The 25,667-nt window shown below is 49.7% G+C and overlaps 1 protein-coding gene and 1 long non-coding RNA gene across 9 annotated transcripts; both read left to right on the top strand.

Moving 5' to 3' along the window:
• The first annotated feature begins 6,554 nt into the window (after window positions 1–6,554).
• Window positions 6,555–11,105, top strand: LOC137840643 (janus kinase and microtubule-interacting protein 3-like). 8 transcript variants are annotated; one of them, XM_068652024.1, is made up of 9 exons: window positions 6,564–6,617; window positions 6,876–7,307; window positions 7,539–7,694; window positions 7,803–7,873; window positions 8,740–8,810; window positions 8,947–9,051; window positions 9,195–9,308; window positions 10,415–10,476; window positions 10,893–11,105. In XM_068652024.1, the coding sequence occupies exons 3-8, from the start codon at window positions 7,612–7,614 to the stop codon at window positions 10,439–10,441; spliced, it is 471 nt and encodes a 156-aa protein (XP_068508125.1). In that variant the 5' UTR covers window positions 6,564–6,617; window positions 6,876–7,307; window positions 7,539–7,611; the 3' UTR covers window positions 10,442–10,476; window positions 10,893–11,105. The 8 variants fall into 8 exon arrangements, 6 of the variants coding, with proteins under 6 accessions (XP_068508126.1, XP_068508125.1, XP_068508124.1 ...); XR_011087468.1 differs by having other exon boundaries at window positions 6,555–6,617; window positions 6,876–7,694; window positions 9,198–9,308; window positions 10,412–10,476; XM_068652025.1 differs by having other exon boundaries at window positions 6,556–6,617; window positions 6,876–7,694; window positions 9,198–9,308.
• Window positions 11,106–12,048: 943 nt separating this feature from the next.
• LOC137840583 (uncharacterized) lies at window positions 12,049–14,581 on the top strand. Its single transcript, XR_011087330.1, has 4 exons — window positions 12,049–12,155; window positions 12,333–12,503; window positions 12,649–12,726; window positions 14,229–14,581. It is a non-coding gene; the product is annotated as an uncharacterized lncRNA (long non-coding RNA).
• Window positions 14,582–25,667: the final 11,086 nt, after the last annotated feature.

The following is a 25,667-nucleotide window of genomic DNA, read 5'->3' as shown; positions in this document are numbered from 1 at the left end:
CCATGCCGCACTGAACAACACCATGCCGCACTGAACAACACCATCCCGCACTGAACAACACCATCCCGCACTGAACACCATCCCGCACTGAACAACACCATGCCGCACTGAACAACACCATGCCGCACTGAACAACACCATGCCGAACAACACCATGCCGCACTGAACAACACCATGCCGCACTGAACAACACCATCCCGCACTGAACAACACCATCCCGCACTGAACAACACCATCCCGCACTGAACAACACCATGCCGCACTGAACAACACCATGCCGCACTGAACAACACCATCCCGCACTGAACAACACCATCCCGCACTGAACAACACCATCCCGCACTGAACAACACCATCCCGCACTGAACAACACCATCCCGCACTGAACAACACCATGCGGCACTGAACAACACCATGCCGCACTGAACAACACCATGCCAAACTGAACAACACCATCCCGCACTGAACAACACCATCCCGCACTGAACAACACCATCACGCACTGAACAACACCATGCCGCACTGAACAACACCATGCCGCACTGAACTACACCATGCCGCACTGAACTACACCATGCCGCACTGAACAACACCATGCCGCACTGAACAACACCATGCCGCACTGAACAACACCATGCCGCACTGAACAACACCATGCCGCACTGAACAACACCATTCCGCACTGAACAACACCATGCCGCACTGAACAACACCATGCCGCACTGAACTACACCATGCCGCACTGAACTACACCATGCCGCACTGAACAACACAATGCCGCACTGAACAACACAATGCCGCACTGAACAACACCATGCCGCACTGAACAACACCATGCCGCACTGAACAACACCATGCCGCACTGAATAACACCATCCCGCACTGAACAACACCATGCCGCACTGAACAACATTATGCCCCACTGAACAACAATATACCGCACTGAACAACATTATGCCGCACTGAACAACATTATGCCGCACTGAACAACATTATGCCCCACTGAACAACAATATACCGCACTGAACAACATTATGCCGCACTGAACAACATTATGCCGCACTGAACAACACAATGCCGCACTGAACAACACAATGCCGCACTGAACAACACCATGCCGCACTGAACAACACCATGCCGCACTGAACAACACCATGCCGCACTGAACAACACCATGCCGCACTGAATAACACCATCCCGCACTGAACAACACCATGCCGCACTGAACAACATTATGCCCCACTGAACAACAATATACCGCACTGAACAACACCATGCCGCACTGAACAACATTATGCCCCACTGAACAACAATATACCGCACTGAACAACATTATGCCGCACTGAACAACATTATGCCGCACTGAACAACACCATGCCGCACTGAACAACATTATGCCGCACTGAACAACATTATGCCGCACTGAACACCATGCCGCACTGAACAACACCATCCCGCACTGAACAACACCATGCCGCACTGAACAACACCATGCCGCACTGAACAACACCATGCCGCACTGAACAACACTATGCCGCACTGAACAACACCATGCCGCACTGAACAACACCATCCCGCACTGAACAACACCATGCCGCACTGAACAACATTATGCCGCACTGAACAACATTATGCCGCACTGAACAACATTATGCCGCACTGAACAACATTATGCCGCACTGAACAACATTATGCCGCACTGAACAACATTATGCCGCACTGAACAACATCATGTCGCACTGAACAACACCATGCCGCACTGAACAACACCATGCCGCACTGAACAACACCATGCCCCACTGAACAACATTACGCCGCACTGAACAATATTACGCCGCACTGAACAACACCATGCCGCACTGAACAACACCATGCCGCACTGAACAACACCATGCCGCACTGAACAACACCATGCCGCACTGAACAACACCATGCCGCACTGAACAACACCATCCCGCACTGAACAACACCATGCCGCACTGAACAACACCATGCCGCACTGAACAACACCATGCCGCACTGAATAACACCATGCCGCAGTGAACAACACCATGCCGCACTGAACAACAACATGCCGCACCGAACAACAACATGCCGCACTGAACAACACGCCGCCGCACTGAACAACACTACGCCGCACAGAACAACACGACGCCGCACAGAATAACACAATACCGCACAGAACAACACCATGCCGCACAAACAGTTTTAGATAATATTACGTCGCAGTCATGCGACGCGGACATGACGTCAATAGGCGGAACTCACGGCAAAATTATAATCCGTGGGCGTGGCTTGCAACAGGAAGTAGGAAAGCGGCAATGCTGGCAAACAAGACACAGCGGTTAGTAACACGACGACTAACAAGACAAATATTTTTGTTTTCAGCTTGCAACTTGACCGTCTAGAGCGTACAAGGTAATTACAACTCATTGTTTTGAAAAATATGGTTTTTTTTGTAGCCCTGAAAAGCGAGGGAGTGTGGCATTTGGGAGGAACGTCGAACTCGGCGTCTGCTTCCAGCCACAGACGCCAAATTTCGACGATTATTTCGACTGGTCAACGTTTGTAAATTATTGCGTTGATTAAAAACTTTATTTAACTCTACTCTTAACTTTGCCGTTTCAGATATGCGGGTATTACACCGCGGAAATGACGTCAATAGGCTGAACTCTCCCCAAAATTCAAATCTGTGGGCGCAATGGCCTTGAGCGAGACAACGGATACAAACACGACGATTATCAACAGAAATATCTTTATTTTCTGCTTGCAAGTGGACCGTCTAGAGCGTACACGGTAAGTACAACTCATTGTGTTTAAAAAGATTTACGTTTGTGTAGTTTGCGTTGCGTTGTATCTGTGAATGTTGGTTGAGGCTAAATGTTAATGTTTAATTTCCTTCCTTTAGGTTCCACGGTGTTTGTTGGCTGTATGTTTTCCACTGCAAGAAGAAGCTCGTATCATTGACCAGCAGGAGCTACAATGGTGAGTACCCCTTTCGTCGTCCATTTATGTTAAACACTTCCTATTTCATGTCTAACAGTACTCGATTTAACAAATAACCATAAATAAATACAGTGTGGGCAGTCAAGTTAACATATGTGATTATCCTGCCTAATATGTTTATCACAAATATGTCACTAATATGTTTATTTGTTTATCACAACACCTTTGGACCTTCAGCAATCGATTATTTCCCTTCATCTACATAGAGACAGAACGATGGTGTCTTAAACATCTCATTCATTTCACCAAATAACTTCACGCAGGTGGATAACGGCCGTCTCGGTCACGCTATGTTGCGTGATGCAGTTTTGAAGAACCAAATGCATTTATTCAATGAATAAGTCAAGCTAGATCTATGTTTATGATGTTGTACGTTACGGTACCGATTGAAGTTGAGTCCGAAGCCAGTGGAAAACAGCGCTGCGTTTGTGCTCTCCAGGTACAAATGTTGTGATCTCTGACTGACGACCGGGCGAGACTCGAGTAAGAGATGTCCAAACGAGCTCCGGCAGGGCGGGTCAAGGCGGAGCGAACGGACGCCTTTCAGGCCGCCAATGACGAGCTGAGAGCCAAACTGATGGACGTCCAGTTAGAACTTCAGCAGGAGAAGAACAAGGTGAAAACCTCAACAGACAGACACTGCCTTCCTCCCTGCCTGCTTCCCTGCCTGCCTCCCTGCCTGCCTCCCTGCCTGCCTCCCTGCCTGCCTGCCTCCCTGCTTGCCTCCCTCCCGCCCTCCCTCCCTCCCTCCCTCCCAGTTTCCCCGATGTAGATTTGACATGCGTGTGCCATGACTGTGTCAGCCTACGTCAACAAATGCACCGAGGACGTCAGCACCACTAAGAATATCATCACCCGGGGCAACCAACGACCCTGGATGACTGAGGAGGTACGTCAAACGCTACGAGCGCGGAACTCTGCCTTCAAGTCTGGCGACAAGGAGACACTGAGGACAGCGAGAGCCAACTTGAACCGTGCCATCAGGGTAGCGAAGCGAGACCACAGTCGAAAAATTCAGGATCGTTTCCACGACGCCAACAACACCAGGAGTATGTGGCAAGGCATACGGGCGATTACAGACTACAACTCACCCTCCCCCCCCCCCGGTGGGTGAAGTTGATGCTGACTTTCTAAATGGTCTAAATAACTTCTTTGGGAGGTTCGAGGCACTAAACGGCACTCCAGCAGTTAAAACTGTCCCCCATCAGGAAGAGGAGGTACTCTGCCTTGACTCCGCCGATGTGTTGAAGACCCTGAGGAGAGTCAACCCCCGTAAGGCCCCTGGCCCCGACAACATTCCTGGGCGTGTGTTCAGGGAATGTGCAAGTCAGCTGGCTGGGGTCATCACAGACATTTTTAACACCTCGCTGGGCCAAGCCACAGTGCCAGCGTGCTTTAAGACTGCCTCCATCATTCCGGTGCCAAAGAAACCTCAAATCACCTCATTTAATGATTACCGGCCTGTTGCACTGACTCCGGTCATGATGAAGTGCTTCGAAAGGCTGCTTAAAGATCACATCGTTTCCAGACTCCCCCCATTATTTGACCCGTTCCAGTTTGCCGACCGGCAAAACCGCTCCACTCAGGACGCCATCTCCTCCGTTCTTCACCTGAGCCTGGCTCACCTGGAGGAGAAGAACACCCATGTTCGGATGCTGTTCCTGGACTTCAGCTCAGCGTTTAACACCATCATCCCACAGCATCTAGTAGGAAAATTGGAACACCTGGGCTTCAACACCCCCCTTCGCAACTGGCTGCTAGACTTCCTCACCAACAGACCTCAGTCAGTCCGGGTCGGACAGAACACCTCTGATGTCATCACCCTCAGCACAGGCTCCCCTCAGGGCTGCGTCCTGAGCCCCCTGCTGTTCACCCTGATGCCACACGACTGCGTCCCCAGGTTCACCACCAATCACATCGTGAAGTTCGCAGACGACACAACGGTGGTGGGGCTCATCAGAGACAACAACGACCTGGACTACAGAGAGGAGGTGGAGCAGCTGGTGGGCTGGTGCAGAGACAACAGCCTGATCCTGAATGTGGAGAAGATGAAGGAGATCATCGTCGACTTCAGGAAAAACCAGCCTCACCACGCTCCACTGATCATCAACAGCTCAGCTGTGGAGGTGGTCAGCAGCACCAAATTCCTGGGGGTCCACATCACAGAAGACCTCACCTGGACTATGAACACTACGGCACTGATCAAGAGGGCACAGAAGCGCTTGTACTTCCTGCGGAGGATGAGGAGAGACCACCTGCCCCCACCCATCATGAGGACGTTCTACAGGAGCACCATAGAGAGCATTCTGACAAGCTGACTCTCTGTGTGGTGTGGAGGCTGCACCGCCTCCGATTGGAAGAACGTGAGGAGAGTGGTGAGGACAGCAGAGAGGATCATAGGGGCTCCTCTTCCCTCCATTCAGGACATTTCATCTCAGCGCTGCATGTCCCGTGCCCGTAACATCATCAATGACCCATCACACCCCCACCATGGACTGTTCTCCCTGCTGCCCTCTGGGAAGAGGTTTCGCACAATCCGCTGCAGGTCCACCAGGTTCTGCAACAGCTTTTTCCCTGCTGTCATCAGACTGTTGAACATTAGAACTGTTGAGCTCTAAACTGAACTCTGCATCACACATTCACAGATCTGTACTTTATGACACTACGGACCTCTATCTTGCACTATCTCGCACTACCAACTTTACTGAACTTGTGTAAACCCTTTAAATAGAAGTTTAATACATGGTTTAGCATTCCTCTGCACACTCTTGAATACTGTTTTGCCTACTTGCACTATTGCATAATTAGCACTGCTGCACTTTATACTTATTTGTAATATATATATATATATACAGTATATGTATATATATATATTTTCATAGGATATGTTACTTCTATTCAACTGCAATATCACTACTTTGTTGTAAGCCGTGTGCAACGAAATTTCGTTTTGTATGCACCATGTGCAGACAAGATGACAATAAAGTTTGTCTAAGTCATGTCAGGTCAGCTGTCTGGAGAGAGAGAGAAGTCAGGACCTGCGGGCGGAGCACCACCGTGCCACCGCCGCCATGACGGAACTCAAAAGCAAACTCCATGAGGAGAAGCAGAAAGAGTTAGCCGTTACCAGGGAGACATTACTGCGGCAGCATGAAATGGAGCTGATGAGAGTGATCAAAATCAAAGATGGAGAGATCCAGCGACTGAATGCCTTGGTCCTCAGCCTGAGGGACGGCTCCATGGACAAGGTGATCCGCTCAATCCGTGTCTGACTATCCGCACGCCACGTCGGGCTCCGATGCGGCCGCTACCGTATTGTGTAGCTTGTCCCCAGTAAGCGTCGCGGCGCTCCGTTGCGGTCTCAACGGCCCGATGTGGCGCAATGTCTGCTCAGGTGAGGAGCGGGGGCGCTTTGCTGGCGGAAGTGGAGGAGACGCGGCGGTGTCGGGAGACCGAGCGGTGTCGCCTCCACCAGGAGCGCGGAAGAAGCCCTGGCAGCGGCCCAGCAGGCCTGGCAGTCCCGAGCGGCCGAGCTCCGATCGGCTCATCACCAGCATCGGGAGGAGCTGAGCCGAACCAAGAGAGACTGCGAGAGGGAGATCCGCCGACTGGTAGGACTGATCAGATGCGCGGTGCGTGGCTATGTTCCCAATTTCGTTGTATACCTGCAGTGCAATGACACCTAAGGCATTCTATTCTATTCTATTTCACAAGAAGAAAACGTCCGGTTGCTCGCTTCGCTTTTGTCACAGCAATGGTGTTCTAGTCGATTCAAGATAAAAATTGGCCGGTTGCTCTCTTTGTTTTTGTCACAATTCTGGCAAATGAGTTTGCCCGCCTGCCTGAGCGCTCCCCGTTTGTACATCCAGATGGATGAGATCAAGCTGAAAGACAGAGCGGTTAGTGTTTTGGATAAATCCCTGGGGCCGGCCACGTCCACCGCCTTCAGCTGCAGACTCAGGCTGCCGAGCAGCAGATCGCTGCCCTGAGGGATTCCCAAAGGGCGGGCCTAAACTACCCTGGAAGTGGGGTCAACGGCGCTACTAGCAATCCTCTTCATAGCGTAAGCCACCTCATCACACACTTGCAGTACGCATGACTTAGTTCGTTGCTGGAGGAAGGTAGCACAAAAACAGTTTTGAACTTTGAACGAGTGGTTGTGTGTGTGTGTTGCGGAGCGTTTTCAGTCTCAGGAGGATCGGGACACGCGAAGGTTTCATCTGAAAATCGCTGAGCTCAGCGCAGTCATCAGGAAACTGGAGGATCGAAACGCCCTGCTTTCTGAAGAGCGCAATGAACTGGTAATTTATTGACGGCACGCTTGAAGGTTTGCGCTACGTTTGATGCGCGCCATCCAGCGAGGCACCCATTGCGCTTGCTTATTAGTTGAGCGGCGCGGCGAGTCGGTTGCCTGGTAGATGTCTTTTATTGGGAGCCAAAGCCACGATTCCGTTCAAACCGATGCAAAAGGAATGGATACGTTCTGGCCCGCGTGTTGTGCGTCTTTCGCATCCCGCACTTCATGCTTGCAGCTTAAGCGACTGAGAGAAACAGAAAGCCAGTTTCTGCCACTCCTGGACAAAAACAAACGCCTGAGCAGGAAGAATGAAGAACTCTCACTGGTGCTGTGTCGCCTTGAAAACAAAGTGCGCTTTGTCACCCAGGAGAACGAGGAGATGGCAAGCTTGGTAAGTCGACGCGGACAACGGCGGCGTGCCAACAGAGTCCACTGCATTTGTGTTCCACAGAGAAGGCCTAGTTCGCTCAATGACCTGGAGCGCGGTTGCGGCCAGCAGGACGGTGAAATGGAGTTCCTTCAAGTTGTGGAGCAGCGGCACATCATCGACGACTTGTCCAAGGTCTTCAGGCAGGTGACTCGGTGCACGTACGGCAGCGCCGCGCTCGCTCGCTGTCGCCAGGAAACCTTTTCCGTCCAAAGCTTGGCCGGCGGCCGCCATCCAAAAAATTGGCCCCTTAAATTCCGACCTTTCAAGCAGGAGCATTGTGCGCACGCGTTTGAACACGCTTTAGACTTGTTTTGCCGTTTTCAGCAGCTCAAAGCTCCCGTTTTGTCAGCGCCTTTGCCACTCGCTGTGCGCTGAAAACGACGGACTCGCCCGGCTGCTCAGCCCGTCAACCATGAGCCGCGAGCGCGACGTCATTGTCCGTAGGCAGCTAGTGGCAAAATGCACCCTGTTAGAGTTGCGCTCGCTCCAACTTATTTTGCAAGAACCACACGGGAGACAAGTAAGTTCTTTTGGACACCTGCAGGTGGAGAGTCCATCCGTTGTACGAATGAAGTCTGACTCTCGGCTCCTGCACGAGCATTTTTATTAAGAGAAACAGGGTGGGTGTAAGAGTGGATTGAATAGAGAAAGCCCTTGACCTCTAGTCAAAACATAGCAAGGGATGTTTTACGACTTTGTGTAGGAAGGGATAAGCGATAGGGATAAATAAGGGATAAATAATATTATTTATTACAGGTTGCAGTCAAAGTCAAAGCAACATAATCATACGATAAAGATAATCTGGAAAACCCTGACACACCCTGTAGTTGTCACTTTTGGAAAAGACGAGCGTCCCTCCAACCATCGCCGGTGACGGGTTTTTCAGGCTCTGGAGACAGGAGCTCATGTCAGAAATGTCATCGTGAGTCGCGTTTGTTTCTGCGCCGGAGCCGTTCGTTCCCTTTGCATCCAAAGAATCTCAAAGGCGGATTATTTGTGTCGACAGGAGAGAGATTTGCTGCTACGATACCGACGTCGAGAATCTCTGAGGAGGAACAAAGCGTGAGGTCCTGCAAGGTGAGTCTGTTTGTTTGCGGCTGCTTGGTGTTGCGCAAGATGAAATGGCCTTTTTCTCGCTATCGTTCCTCTCGTCGATTCATCGTGAGGTGTCGCTTCAGTTTGTTCAGAGAGATGTTTGCTTCCGCGCCCGCAGGTCATCGAAACATTTTACGGCTACGACGAAGACGTGTTGGTGGACTCGGACGGATCGTCCTTGTCTTTTCACACCGACAGAACCCCCGACACGGAACCCGAAGAGGTAGCCCGCCATTTCTGCCAGCGTATTGGCGCCAAACATTCCTCTTCAGCCTGGAATCGGACTCGTCTTTGCGTCGCGGGTGCTTTGTCGCCGGTCTGACTGATTCTGGTACTAGTGCTGTGTTGCATTGGTGTGTGCATGAGGAGGCGGAGCTTCGCTACCGCCAGCTGACGCAAGAATATCAAGCGCTGCAACGAGCCTACGCTCTGCTAGCCCAGACCAGCGGAGAGGACTACGACGCCGAGAAGGAGATCAAGGTGGCGGCCCTTCCCGCAACCCCCGACCGGGTCGCAGCCTCCCCGTTCTCACCCAGCCTCGGGTGTTCTCTGGTCTGAAAGGAGGAGGAGGAGCCTCCCTCCTCCTCCTTTCAGACCAGAGAAAAGCTGATGGTAGTGTAAAACGCACCTCTTTCAATAATCACTCTTCCCTTAAATATCTACGAAAGTTATTTAATTCTCTAACATGTTCGGAGTTACTTTTTACGCGGCCCGTCAAAAGGGGAAACGGGCCTGCGCCCTTCAAATAATTAAATTACTTTTAGTTCTACACCAAACCGATAATCCGATTCAAACACTTCCGTTAATTTATTCAGACGAAGCAAACTTTCAAACGGATTGAAATTCACTCGTGTCTCAAATAACTACGAAAGTTATTCAATTCTCTAAAATTGTCTGATGTTACTTTTATTTATTACGGTCCTATGTTATACCATAATAACCCCCCGCACATTAATCAAATTGTCAAATCAACCCCGAACCATCGATTGTACATTCAGTACAAATCAGCGCACAACAAAGTAGATGAATATACACAAGACATTTATTGAAGAAACATGAAATAGAATTACAAATCTTAATCACTCCAGAAACCGAACAATTTCACCCACTGATACCCGTGTTAATAAAATCATTCAATCCCAGAACAATTCGATTGCAAAACACAGTTCATGAAAGAGGGAATCAATTTTTAGCCAAGCAAAGAAATCAAGAAGTAAAAATCACATTTGTGCTTCTCCAAACAATTTATGTCACGCCACTATTCTCATAGTGACGGGTCCCTTGATCGAATTGACTAACAATATTGCTTTAAGCTGTTACAGAATACATTTTTAGCCAAGCAAAGAAATCAAAAAGTAAAAATCACATTTGTGCGTCCATGCGTGACTCACAATCCGACACCGTGTTCCTGTTTTATTTCTATTTTAACTTGCTTAGCTTATTTTGGCCCCTTTTTTGGTCTCATGTTTTGGTCTGGCGCCATCTTTTGGACAAATTTGGAATTTCAGCTCTGCCAATTTATTCCTGTGAACAATCCATGTTTTACCATTTGCACCATCTCTTCCCCCCATGTTACATGACAGTAGAAATGGGTCACTATCAAAGCAGAGTAGCAGATCTGGAGTCAGCGCTGAAGCAACAAGGACAGGTAAGCTTATCAATGAGCACACCTTTTTCTCAGACAAAATAGCTACATTCTTCAGTCACTCATTCGTCTGGCATTACTGGACCGATACACTGCCAGCCGGTCTCAGACGTTGGCAGACGCTCCGATGCCGACGTATACCCCCCGCCACGGTGACAGAGGCACCGCGTCACACCGGCGCTCATCCAATCAGAAGGCAGGAAAGGCAAATTCACATGCAGGGCACTCTTGAACCAGAAGAGAGCGCCACAAAAAAACGGTTGTTGCCCCAAACGCGCACTAAAAAGGGTCAGAATAACAAGAGTCCCACCGGCCAGCCGGGGCCACCCGTCCATCCATTTCTTCAGGGGGGGAAAAAATTGGAGTCACCGGTGAGTACATTTTGCATTTAGCTCTGCTTTTCTGCTTCTGTCTTCAAGTGTGTGGCATCCTGCGACCAAAGATTCAGCCAACCCCAAAGCGGTTGACCTCAACGTCCCACCACCATTCCTACCAGAGCAGGTGACGTGATGCTTTGGACATCCTTCCGTCTCAGATGCCCAAAAGTACTCTTTGCCACATCTGCGGCAATACGGTGTCTTTTCAAAGGTGCAAATAAATCCAGCGTGGGCGGAACACGCACGTCTTCGGTTTTTCCCGCTTTGTTTGTGTGACAGCTGTTGTGAAAATTTTACACAAATAAAGTTGTATAGTACAGGTTTGGCCAAGCCGCAACTCCCGAACCGCATGCGGCTCTTTTATGTTCATATCAACATTTGTGTGTGTGTAGGTGTGTGTGTGTGTGTGGGGGGGGGGGGGGGGGGGGGGGGGGGGGTGGTTGTGCGTGTTGGCTTCACTTGAGTTCAATTTAGTATTTTCGTCAAAAGCGCATGTGGTGAAATTCCACAAAGTAGGATGGGCAAACACATTCCAGTAAACTATCAGTGTCAATTGGGCTCTCGAAATGGCAGGGAAAAGATGCACAGCAAAACGAAAATATGTAGATGAACACAGGACGTTTTTATCAGAGTGGGAAAGTTTCTATTTTTTGTTGAACGTGATGGCAAACCATTCTGCCTGATACGTCAGACCTCAGCGCATTTCAAAGATTCAAATCTTCAGCGCCATGCACTTCAGCTCACTCCATGCTAACATTGATCAGGCGTCGAACCCGCAACATCATGCTTAAGAGGTGGACATGCTAACCAGTGCGCCATTATGTCAACGCATAACAACTGTAAGAACTTCCGCCGGAATTCAAATCCGCGGGGAGAGTTAACTTGTTTAAAAGGGAGTGGGCAGAAGAATTATTTAATTTATTTAAATCTATTTGGAGTGTGCGCCATTATGTCAATGCATAACAACTGTAAGTCTACTAAACAAAACAGCGGTTGCTATATGACGTCTGCCACGTCGTGGTCACGTGACGCGGACGTGACGTCGACGCCTACTTTACATCCCACCGATCACAGGACCCCTCGGCTGCATAACCGCGCCCCTTTCCCAACCAATCGGATTTGCTATACGCGAAAACGACGCCAATGGGCGGGCTCCTCCGCCAGAATTTAAATCCGTGGGCGTGGCTCGCAACAGGAAGTAGGAAAATGGCGCTGTTGACAAAGACACAGCGGATGGTAACATACGACTAACGAGAGAAATATTTTTATTTTCTGCTTGCAACTGGACCGTCCAGAGCGTACACGGTAAGTACAACTCATCGTTTTTAAAAAGAAGTACTTTTGTTGCCCTGAAAAGCGAGTGAGTGTGGCGTTTGGGGGGAACGTCGAATTTCGACGATTCTTTCTGGTCAACGGTTGTAAATGATTGCGTTGATTAAAAAAGAAAACTTGATGTAACTCTACTTTTAACTGCCGTTTCAGATAAGCGGGTATTACGTCGCAGTCATGTGCCGCGGATATGACGTAATTGGCTGAACTTCCACCAAAATTCAAATCTGTTGGCGCGATGGCCGTGAGCCACTGAGCAACGACGAATATCAACAGAAATATCTTTATTTTCTGCTTGCAACTGGACCGTCTACAGCGTACACGGTAAGTAACACTCATTGTGTTTAAAGAGATTTACGTTTGTAATATCAACGTGTAGCTGAGGCGCTAGCAGAAGTGTAGCCGCGTTGCGTTGTACGTGTGAATATTGGTCCAGGCGAAATGTTAATGTTTAATTTCATTCCTTTAGGTTCCACGGTGTTTGTTGGCTGCAAGTTTTCCACTGCAAGAAGAGGCTCGTATCATTGACCAGGAGCGAGCTACAACGGTGAGTAGCCATAACATTTATGTTAAACACTTCCTATTTCATGTCTAACAGTACTTGATTTAACAAATAACCATAAATAAATACAGTGTGGGCACTGAAGTTAACATATGTGATTATACTGCCTAATCTGTCACCGAGTATATTGTTGCAAAGTAATATAAGATCCAAAGTTGTAATTCAGAATAGTTTTCAAAAGAAGGCCATTAGAATTATATACAAGTCTGATTACCCTGAACATAACAACAAGCTATTAATTAAATCACAAATTCTTCAATTCAAAGATTTGGTAGATTATCAGAATAATAATGTCTAACAGTAATTGATTTAACACATCACGATAAGTTAACATATGTGATTATACTGCCTAATCTGTTACAGAGTATGTTGTTGCCAAGTAATGTAGAATAGATCCAAAGTAGTAATCCAGAATAGTTTTGAAAAGGCCATTAGAATAATAAACAAATCTGATTACCTTGAACATAATAGTTAAGTGTTGAATATGTCCTATGAAGTCAAAATTTGGCACCATCATGTGGTGAAATTTGGATTTGCATCACATCCAATTTTGCCTGGGAACAAACAGATTAAATAAATCTTAGACTTAAATAAGCCACTCCTTCTCAAACAAGTAAACTCTGCCCATTTTGCGCAGTAGATGTTCTGTTAATATCTAGTATTTATACAAAGTCATAATTTAAATTGCTTTTAACCTTCATTCATCGCTTCAACCAACATTACTCGCTCTTATTACCAACTTGTATCGATTTAACTGAGCGTTTAATACTTCCTATCAGGTCTCAAGTCAAGATTTGGCAAAATACAATTTCAGCAAATCCAATTTTGCCAGGCAACAAAAAGAGATTAAATAAACTAAATAAGTCTTCTTCCCATTAAATAAATCAGAAAAGTCTGTCTTGCAACCAGTCCTCTTCAAACAAGTAAAGTCTGCCCGTTTTGTGCCGTAGATTTTGTGTCTATGCCTAGTATTTATACAAAATCATAATTTAAACGACTTCATTCCTTCATTCACTTTGGAAATTTGGAATTGCAGCAAATCGAATTTTGCCAGGGAACAAAAATAGATCAATTAAACTAAATAAGTCTTCTTCCCATTAAATAAATTAAAAAAGTCTGTCTTGTAACCAGTCCTTTTCAAACAAGTAAAGTCTGCCCATTTTGTGCCGTAGATTTTGTGTTTATGCCTAGTATTTATACAAAATCATAATTTAAAGGATTTCATTCCTTCATTCACTTTGGAAATTTGGAATTGCAGCACATCAAATTTTGCCTGGGAAGAAAAGTAGATTAAATAAATTTAATAAGTCTTACTACTTCCCAATAAATAAATTAAATACGTCTTACTTGTTCCCACTCCTTTTCAAAAAAGTAGTTTAAAACGAGGGCCCTTCACTCAACCTTTAACCTCAACACCGCACGTCACATTGTGTTGTATCTGTGAATGTTGGTTGTGGCCAAATGATAGTTTTCTTTCATTCGTTTAGGTTCCACGGTGTTTGTTGGCTATATGTTTTCCACTGTCAGAAGGATGAAAATACAAAGTACAACGCTTGGACGTGGGCGACGACGTCACCGGTGAGTCCTTCCTTCCTATTTATTTACCTTCTATGTGCTAGAGGCTAAGTGTTAGAAGCTAAGTGTTAGAGGCAACACAATACGAACAACTCAACACAATACGAACAACTCAACACAATATGAACAACTCAACACAATATGAACAACACAACAAAATACGAACAACACAACACAATACCAACAACACAATACAAACAACACAACACATAACGAACAACACAACACAATACGAACAACACAACGATACCGCACTGAACAACACGATACCGCACTGAACAACACGATACCGCACTGAACAACACGATACCGCACTGAACAACACGATGCCGCACTGAACAACACAATACCGCACTGAACAACACGATACCGCACTGAACAACACCATGCCGCACCGAACAACACCATGCCGCACCGAACAACACCATGCCGCACCGAACAACACCATGCCGCACTGAACAACACTATGCCGCACTGAACAACACCATGCCGCACTGAACAACACCATGCCGCACTGAACAACACCATGCCGCACTGAACAACACCATGCCGCACTGAACAACACCATGCCGCACTGAACAACACCATGCCGCACTGAACAACACCATGCCGCACTGAACAACACCATGCCGCACTGAACAACACCATCCCGCACTGAACAACACCATCCCGCACTGAACAACACCATCCCGCACTGAACAACACCATCCCGCACTGAACAACACCATGCCGCACTGAACAACACCATGCCGCACTGAACAACACAATGCCGCACTGAACAACACCATGCCGCACTGAACAACACCATGCCGCACTGAACAACACCATGCCGCACTGAACAACACCATGCCGCACTGAACAACACCATCCCGCACTGAACAACACCATGCCGCACTGAACAACATTATGCCCCACTGAACAACACCATGCCGCACTGAACAACACCATGCCCCACTGAACAACATTACGCCACACTGAACAACACCATGCCGCACTGAACAACACCATGCCGCACTGAACAACACCATGCCGCACTGAAGAACACCATTCCGCACTGAACAACACCATGCTGCACTGAACAACACGACGCCGCACTGAACAACACCATGCCGCACTGAACAACACCACGCCGCACTGAACAACACCATGCCGCACTGAACAACACCATGCCGCACTGAACAACACCATGCCGCACTGAACAACACGACGCCGCACTGAACAACACCATGCCGCACTGAACAACACCATGCCGCACTGAACAACACCATGCCGCACTGAACAACACCATGCCGCACTGAACAACACCATGCCGCACTGAACAACACCATGCCGCACTGAACAACACCATGCCAAACTGAACAACACCATCCCGCACTGAACAACACCATCCCGCACTGAACAACACCATCACGCACTGAACAACACCATGCCGCACTGAACAACACCATGCCGCACTGAACTACACCATGCCGCACTGAACTACACCATGCCGCACTGAACAACACCATGCCGCACTGAACAACACAATGCCGCACTGAACAACACCATGCCGCACTGAACAACACCATGCCGCACTGAACAACACCATTCCGCACTGAACAACACCATTCCGCACTGAACAACACCATGCCGCACTGAACAACACCATGCCGCACTGAACAACACCATGCCGCACTGAACAACACCATGCCGCACTGAACAACACCATGCCGCACTGAACAACACCATCCCGCACTGAACAACACCATGCCGCACTGAACAACATTATGCCCCACTGAACAACACCATGCCGCACTGAACAACACCATGCCCCACTGAACAACATTACGCCACACTGAACAACACCATGCCGCACTGAACAACACCATGCCGCACTGAACAACACCATGCCGCACTGAACAACACCATGCCGCACTGAACAACACCATTCCGCACTGAACAACACCATGCTGCACTGAACAACACGACGCCGCACTGAACAACACCATGCCGCACTGAACAACACCATGCCGCACTGAACAACACCATGCCGCACTGAACAACACCATGCCGCACTGAACAACACCATGCCGCACTGAACAACACCATGCCGCACTGAACAACACCATGCCGCACTGAACAACACCATGCCGCACTGAACAACACCATGCCGCACTGAACAACACCATGCCGCACTGAACAACACCATGCCGCACTGAACAACACCATGCAGCACTGAACAACATTATACCGCACTGAACAACATTATGCCGCACTGAACAACATTATGCCGCACTGAACAACACCATGCCGCACTGAACAACATTATGCCGCACTGAACAACACCATCCCGCACTGAACAACACCATCCCGCACTGAACAACACCATGCTGCACTGAACAACACCATGCCGCACTGAACAACACCATGCCGCACTGAACAACACCATGCCGCACTGAACAACACCATGCCGCACTGAACAACACCATGCCGCACTGAACAACACCATGCCGCACTGAACAAAACCATGCCGCACTGAACAACACCATCCCGCACTGAACAACATTATGCCGCACTGAACAACATTATGCCGCACTGAACAACATTATGCCGCACTGAACAACATTATGCCGCACTGAACAACATTATGCCGCACTGAAAAACACCATGCCGCACTGAACAACACCATGCCGCACTGAACAACACCATGCCGCACTGAACAACACCATGCCGCACTGAACAACACCATGCCGCACTGAACAACACCATGCCGCACTGAACAACACCATGCCGCACTGAACAGCACCATGCCGCACTGAACAGCACCATGCCGCACTGAACAACACCATGCCGCACTGAACAACACCATGCCGCACTGAACAACACCATGCCGCACTGAACAACACCATGCCCCACTGAACAACATTACGCCGCACTGAACAACACCATGCCGCACTTAACAACACCATGCCGCACTGAACAACACCATGCCGCACTGAACAACACCATTCCGCACTGAACACCATGCTGCACTGAACAACACGATGCCGCACTAAACAACACCATGCCGCACTGAACAACACCATGCCGCACTGAACAACATTATGCCGCACTGAACAACACCATGCCGCACTGAACAACACCATGCCGCACTGAACAACACCATCCCGCACTGAACAACACCATCCCGCACTGAACACCATCCCGCACTGAACAACACCATGCCGCACTGAACAACACCATGCCGCACTGAACAACACCATGCCGAACAACACCATGCCGCACTGAACAACACCATGCCGCACTGAACAACACCATCCCGCACTGAACAACACCATCCCGCACTGAACAACACCATCCCGCACTGAACAACACCATGCCGCACTGAACAACACCATGCCGCACTGAACAACACCATCCCGCACTGAACAACACCATGCGGCACTGAACAACACCATCCCGCACTGAACAACACCATCCCGCACTGAACAACACCATCCCGCACTGAACAACACCATGCGGCACTGAACAACACCATGCGGCACTGAACAACACCATGCCGCACTGAACAACACCATGCCGCACTGAACAACACCATGCCGCACTGAACTACACCATGCCGCACTGAACTACACCATGCCGCACTGAACAACACCATGCCGCACTGAACAACACCATGCCGCACTGAACAACACAATGCCGCACTGAACAACACCATGCCGCACTGAACAACACCATGCCGCACTGAACAACACCATGCCGCACTGAACAACACCATCCCGCACTGAACAACACCATGCCGCACTGAACAACATTATGCCCCACTGAACAACAATATACCGCACTGAACAACATTATGCCGCACTGAACAACATTATGCCGCACTGAACAACACCATGCCGCACTGAACAACATTATGCCGCACTGAACAACATTATGCCGCACTGAACACCATGCCGCACTGAACAACACCATCCCGCACTGAACAACACCATGCCGCACTGAACAACACCATGCCGCACTGAACAACACCATGCTGCACTGAACAACACTATGCCGCACTGAACAACACCATGCCGCACTGAACAACACCATCCCGCACTGAACAACACCATGCCGCACTGAACAACATTATGCCGCACTGAACAACATTATGCCGCACTGAACAACATTATGCCGCACTGAACAACATTATGCCGCACTGAACAACATTATGCCGCACTGAACAACATCATGTCGCACTGAACAACACCATGCCACACTGAACAACACCATGCCGCACTGAACAACACCATGCCCCACTGAACAACATTACGCCACACTGAACAATATTACGCCGCACTGACCAACACCATGCCGCACTGAACAACACCATGCCGCACTGAACAACACCATGCCGCACTGAACAACACCATGCCGCACTGAACAACACCATGCCGCACTGAACAACACCATCCCGCACTGAACAACACCATGCCGCACTGAACAACACCATGCCGCACTGAACAACACCATGCCGCACTGAATAACACCATGCCGCAGTGAACAACACCATGCCGCACTGAACAACAACATGCCGCACCGAACAACAACATGCCGCACTGAACAACACGCCGCCGCACTGAACAACACTACGCCGCACAGAACAACACGACGCCGCACAGAATAACACAATACCGCACAGAACAACACCATGCCGCACAAACAGTTTTAGATAATATTACGTCGCAGTCATGCGACGCGGACATGACGTCAATAGGCGGAACTCACGGCAAAATTATAATCCGTGGGCGTGGCTTGCAACAGGAAGTAGGAAAGCGGCAATGCTGGCAAACAAGACACAGCGGTTAGTAACACGACGACTAACAAGACAAATATTTTTGTTTTCAGCTTGCAACTTGACCGTCTAGAGCGTACAAGGTAATTACAACTCATTGTTTTGAAAAATATGTTTTTTTTTGTAGCCCTGAAAAGCGAGGGAGTGTGGCATTTGGGAGGAACGTCGAACTCGGCGTCTGCTTCCAGCCACAGACGCCAAATTTCGACGATTATTTCGACTGGTCAACGCACTGAACAGCACCATGCCGCACTGAACAACACCATGCCGCACTGAACAACACCATGCCGCACTGAACAACACCATGCCCCACTGAACAACATTACGCCGCACTGAACAACATTACGCCGCACTGAACAACACCATGCCGCACTGAACAACACCATGCCGCACTGAACAACACCATGCCGCACTGAACAGCACCATGCCGCACTGAACAGCACCATGCCGCACTGAACAACACCATGCCGCACTGAACAACACCATGCCGCACTGAACAACACCATGCCGCACTGAACAACACCATGCCCCACTGAACAACATTACGCCGCACTGAACAACACCATGCCGCACTTAACAACACCATGCCGCACTGAACAACACCATGCCGCACTGAAAAACACCATTCCGCACTGAACACCATGCTGCACTGAACAACACGACGCCGCACTAAACAACACCATGCCGCACTGAACAACACCATGCCGCACTGAACAACATTATGCCGCACTGAACAACACCATGCCGCACTGAACAACACCATGCCGCACTGAACAACACCATCCCGCACTGAACAACACCATCCCGCACTGAACACCATCCCGCACTGAACAACACCATGCCGCACTGAACAACACCATGCCGCACTGAACAACACCATGCCGCACTGAACAACACCATGCCGCACTGAACAACACCATGCCGCACTGAACAACACCATGCCGCACTGAACAACACCATCCCGCACTGAACAACACCATCCCGCACTGAACAACACCATCCCGCACTGAACAACACCATCCCGAGCTGAACAACACCATGCCGCACTGAACAACACCATGCCGCACTGAACAACACCATGCCGCACTGAACAACACCATGCCGCACTGAACAACACCATGCCGCACTGAACAACACCATGCCGCACTGAACAACACCATCCCGCACTGAACAACATTATGCCGCACTGAACAACATTATGCCGCACTGAACAACATCATGCCGCACTGAACAACATCATGTCGCACTGAACAACACCATGCCGCACTGAACAACACCATGCCGCACTGAACAACACCATCCCGCACTGAACAACACCATGCCGCACTGAACTACACCATGCCGCACTGAACAACACCATGCAGGACTGAACTACACCATGCCGCACTGAACAACACCATGCCGCACTGAACAACACCATGCCGCACTGAACAACACCATGCCGCATTGAACAACACCATGCCGCACTGAACAACACCATGCCGCACTGAACAACACCATGCCGCACTGAACAACACCATGCCGCACTGAACAACACCATGCCGCACTGAACAACACCATGCCGCACTGAACACCATGCCGCACTGAACAACACCATGCAGCACTGAACAACATTATACCGCACTGAACAACATTATGCCGCACTGAACAACATTATGCCGCACTGAAAGACACCATGCCGCACTGAACAACATTATGCCGCACTGAACAACATTATGCCGCACTGAACAACACCATCCCGCACTGAACAACATTATGCCGCACTGAACAACACCATGCCGCACTGAACAACACCATGCCGCACTGAACAACACCATGCCGCACTGAACAACACCATGCCGCACTGAACAACACCATGCCGCACTGAACAAAACCATGCCGCACTGAACAACACCATCCCGCACTGAACAACATTATGCCGCACTGAACAACATTATGCCGCACTGAACAACATTATGCCGCACTGAACAACATTATGCCGCACTGAAAAACACCATGCCGCACTGAACAACACCATGCCGCACTGAACAACACCATGCCGCACTGAACAACACCATGCCGCACTGAACAACACCATGCCGCACTGAACAACACCATGCCGCACTGAACAACACCATGCCGCACTGAACAACACCATGCCGCACTGAACAGCACCATGCCGCACTGAACAGCACCATGCCGCACTGAACAACACCATGCCGCACTGAACAACACCATGCCGCACTGAACAACACCATGCCGCACTGAACAACACCATGCCCCACTGAACAACATTACGCCGCACTGAACAACACCATGCCGCACTTAACAACACCATGCCGCACTGAACAACACCATGCCGCACTGAAAAACACCATTCCGCACTGAACACCATGCTGCACTGAACAACACGACGCCGCACTAAACAACACCATGCCGCACTGAACAACACCATGCCGCACTGAACAACACCATCCCGCACTGAACAACACCATCCCGCACTGAACACCATCCCGCACTGAACAACACCATGCCGCACTGAACAACACCATGCCGCACTGAACAACACCATGCCGAACAACACCATGCCGCACTGAACAACACCATGCCGCACTGAACAACACCATGCCGCACTGAACAACACCATCCCGCACTGAACAACACCATCCCGCACTGAACAACACCATCCCGCACTGAACAACACCATGCCGCACTGAACAACACCATGCCGCACTGAACAACACCATCCCGCACTGAACAACACCATCCCGCACTGAACAACACCATCCCGCACTGAACAACACCATCCCGCACTGAACAACACCATCCCGCACTGAACAACACCATGCGGCACTGAACAACACCATGCGGCACTGAACAACACCATGCCGCACTGAACAACACCATGCCAAACTGAACAACACCATCCCGCACTGAACAACACCATCCCGCACTGAACAACACCATCACGCACTGAACAACACCATGCCGCACTGAACAACACCATGCCGCACTGAACTACACCATGCCGCACTGAACTACACCATGCCGCACTGAACAACACCATGCCGCACTGAACAACACAATGCCGCACTGAACAACACCATGCCGCACTGAACAACACCATGCCGCACTGAACAACACCATTCCGCACTGAACAACACCATGCCGCACTGAACAACACCATGCCGCACTGAACTACACCATGCCGCACTGAACTACACCATGCCGCACTGAACAACACAATGCCGCACTGAACAACACAATGCCGCACTGAACAACACCATGCCGCACTGAACAACACCATGCCGCACTGAACAACACCATGCCGCACTGAATAACACCATCCCGCACTGAACAACACCATGCCGCACTGAACAACATTATGCCCCACTGAACAACAATATACCGCACTGAACAACATTATGCCGCACTGAACAACATTATGCCGCACTGAACAACACCATGCCGCACTGAACAACATTATGCCGCACTGAACAACATTATGCCGCACTGAACACCATGCCGCACTGAACAACACCATCCCGCACTGAACAACACCATGCCGCACTGAACAACACCATGCCGCACTGAACAACACCATGCCGCACTGAACAACACTATGCCGCACTGAACAACACCATGCCGCACTGAACAACACCATCCCGCACTGAACAACACCATGCCGCACTGAACAACATTATGCCGCACTGAACAACATTATGCCGCACTGAACAACATTATGCCGCACTGAACAACATTATGCCGCACTGAACAACATTATGCCGCACTGAACAACATCATGTCGCACTGAACAACACCATGCCGCACTGAACAACACCATGCCGCACTGAACAACACCATGCCCCACTGAACAACATTACGCCGCACTGAACAATATTACGCCGCACTGAACAACACCATGCCGCACTGAACAACACCATGCCGCACTGAACAACACCATGCCGCACTGAACAACACCATGCCGCACTGAACAACACCATGCCGCACTGAACAACACCATGCCGCACTGAACAACACCATGCCGCACTGAACAACACCATGCCGCACTGAACAACACCATGCCGCACTGAACAACACCATGCCGCACTGAACAACACCATCCCGCACTGAACAACACCATGCCGCACTGAAAAACACCATTCCGCACTGAACACCATGCTGCACTGAACAACACGACGCCGCACTAAACAACACCATGCCGCACTGAACAACACCATGCCGCACTGAACAACATTATGCCGCACTGAACAACACCATGCCGCACTGAACAACACCATGCCGCACTGAACAACACCATCCCGCACTGAACAACACCATCCCGCACTGAACACCATCCCGCACTGAACAACACCATGCCGCACTGAACAACACCATGCCGCACTGAACAACACCATGCCGAACAACACCATGCCGCACTGAACAACACCATGCCGCACTGAACAACACCATCCCGCACTGAACAACACCATCCCGCACTGAACAACACCATCCCGCACTGAACAACACCATGCCGCACTGAACAACACCATGCCGCACTGAACAACACCATCCCGCACTGAACAACACCATCCCGCACTGAACAACACCATCCCGCACTGAACAACACCATCCCGCACTGAACAACACCATCCCGCACTGAACAACACCATGCGGCACTGAACAACACCATGCCGCACTGAACAACACCATGCCAAACTGAACAACACCATCCCGCACTGAACAACACCATCCCGCACTGAACAACACCATCACGCACTGAACAACACCATGCCGCACTGAACAACACCATGCCGCACTGAACTACACCATGCCGCACTGAACTACACCATGCCGCACTGAACAACACCATGCCGCACTGAACAACACCATGCCGCACTGAACAACACCATGCCGCACTGAACAACACCATGCCGCACTGAACAACACCATTCCGCACTGAACAACACCATGCCGCACTGAACAACACCATGCCGCACTGAACTACACCATGCCGCACTGAACTACACCATGCCGCACTGAACAACACAATGCCGCACTGAACAACACAATGCCGCACTGAACAACACCATGCCGCACTGAACAACACCATGCCGCACTGAACAACACCATGCCGCACTGAATAACACCATCCCGCACTGAACAACACCATGCCGCACTGAACAACATTATGCCCCACTGAACAACAATATACCGCACTGAACAACATTATGCCGCACTGAACAACATTATGCCGCACTGAACAACATTATGCCCCACTGAACAACAATATACCGCACTGAACAACATTATGCCGCACTGAACAACATTATGCCGCACTGAACAACACAATGCCGCACTGAACAACACAATGCCGCACTGAACAACACCATGCCGCACTGAACAACACCATGCCGCACTGAACAACACCATGCCGCACTGAACAACACCATGCCGCACTGAATAACACCATCCCGCACTGAACAACACCATGCCGCACTGAACAACATTATGCCCCACTGAACAACAATATACCGCACTGAACAACACCATGCCGCACTGAACAACATTATGCCCCACTGAACAACAATATACCGCACTGAACAACATTATGCCGCACTGAACAACATTATGCCGCACTGAACAACACCATGCCGCACTGAACAACATTATGCCGCACTGAACAACATTATGCCGCACTGAACACCATGCCGCACTGAACAACACCATCCCGCACTGAACAACACCATGCCGCACTGAACAACACCATGCCGCACTGAACAACACCATGCCGCACTGAACAACACTATGCCGCACTGAACAACACCATGCCGCACTGAACAACACCATCCCGCACTGAACAACACCATGCCGCACTGAACAACATTATGCCGCACTGAACAACATTATGCCGCACTGAACAACATTATGCCGCACTGAACAACATTATGCCGCACTGAACAACATTATGCCGCACTGAACAACATTATGCCGCACTGAACAACATCATGTCGCACTGAACAACACCATGCCGCACTGAACAACACCATGCCGCACTGAACAACACCATGCCCCACTGAACAACATTACGCCGCACTGAACAATATTACGCCGCACTGAACAACACCATGCCGCACTGAACAACACCATGCCGCACTGAACAACACCATGCCGCACTGAACAACACCATGCCGCACTGAACAACACCATGCCGCACTGAACAACACCATCCCGCACTGAACAACACCATGCCGCACTGAACAACACCATGCCGCACTGAACAACACCATGCCGCACTGAATAACACCATGCCGCAGTGAACAACACCATGCCGCACTGAACAACAACATGCCGCACCGAACAACAACATGCCGCACTGAACAACACGCCGCCGCACTGAACAACACTACGCCGCACAGAACAACACGACGCCGCACAGAATAACACAATACCGCACAGAACAACACCATGCCGCACAAACAGTTTTAGATAATATTACGTCGCAGTCATGCGACGCGGACATGACGTCAATAGGCGGAACTCACGGCAAAATTAT

This window comes from Syngnathus scovelli, chromosome 9 (assembly GCF_024217435.2).
Source record: "Syngnathus scovelli strain Florida chromosome 9, RoL_Ssco_1.2, whole genome shotgun sequence".
Taxonomy (NCBI): Eukaryota; Metazoa; Chordata; class Actinopteri; order Syngnathiformes; family Syngnathidae; genus Syngnathus; species Syngnathus scovelli.
This window is presented reverse-complemented; position numbering and strand designations above follow the sequence as displayed.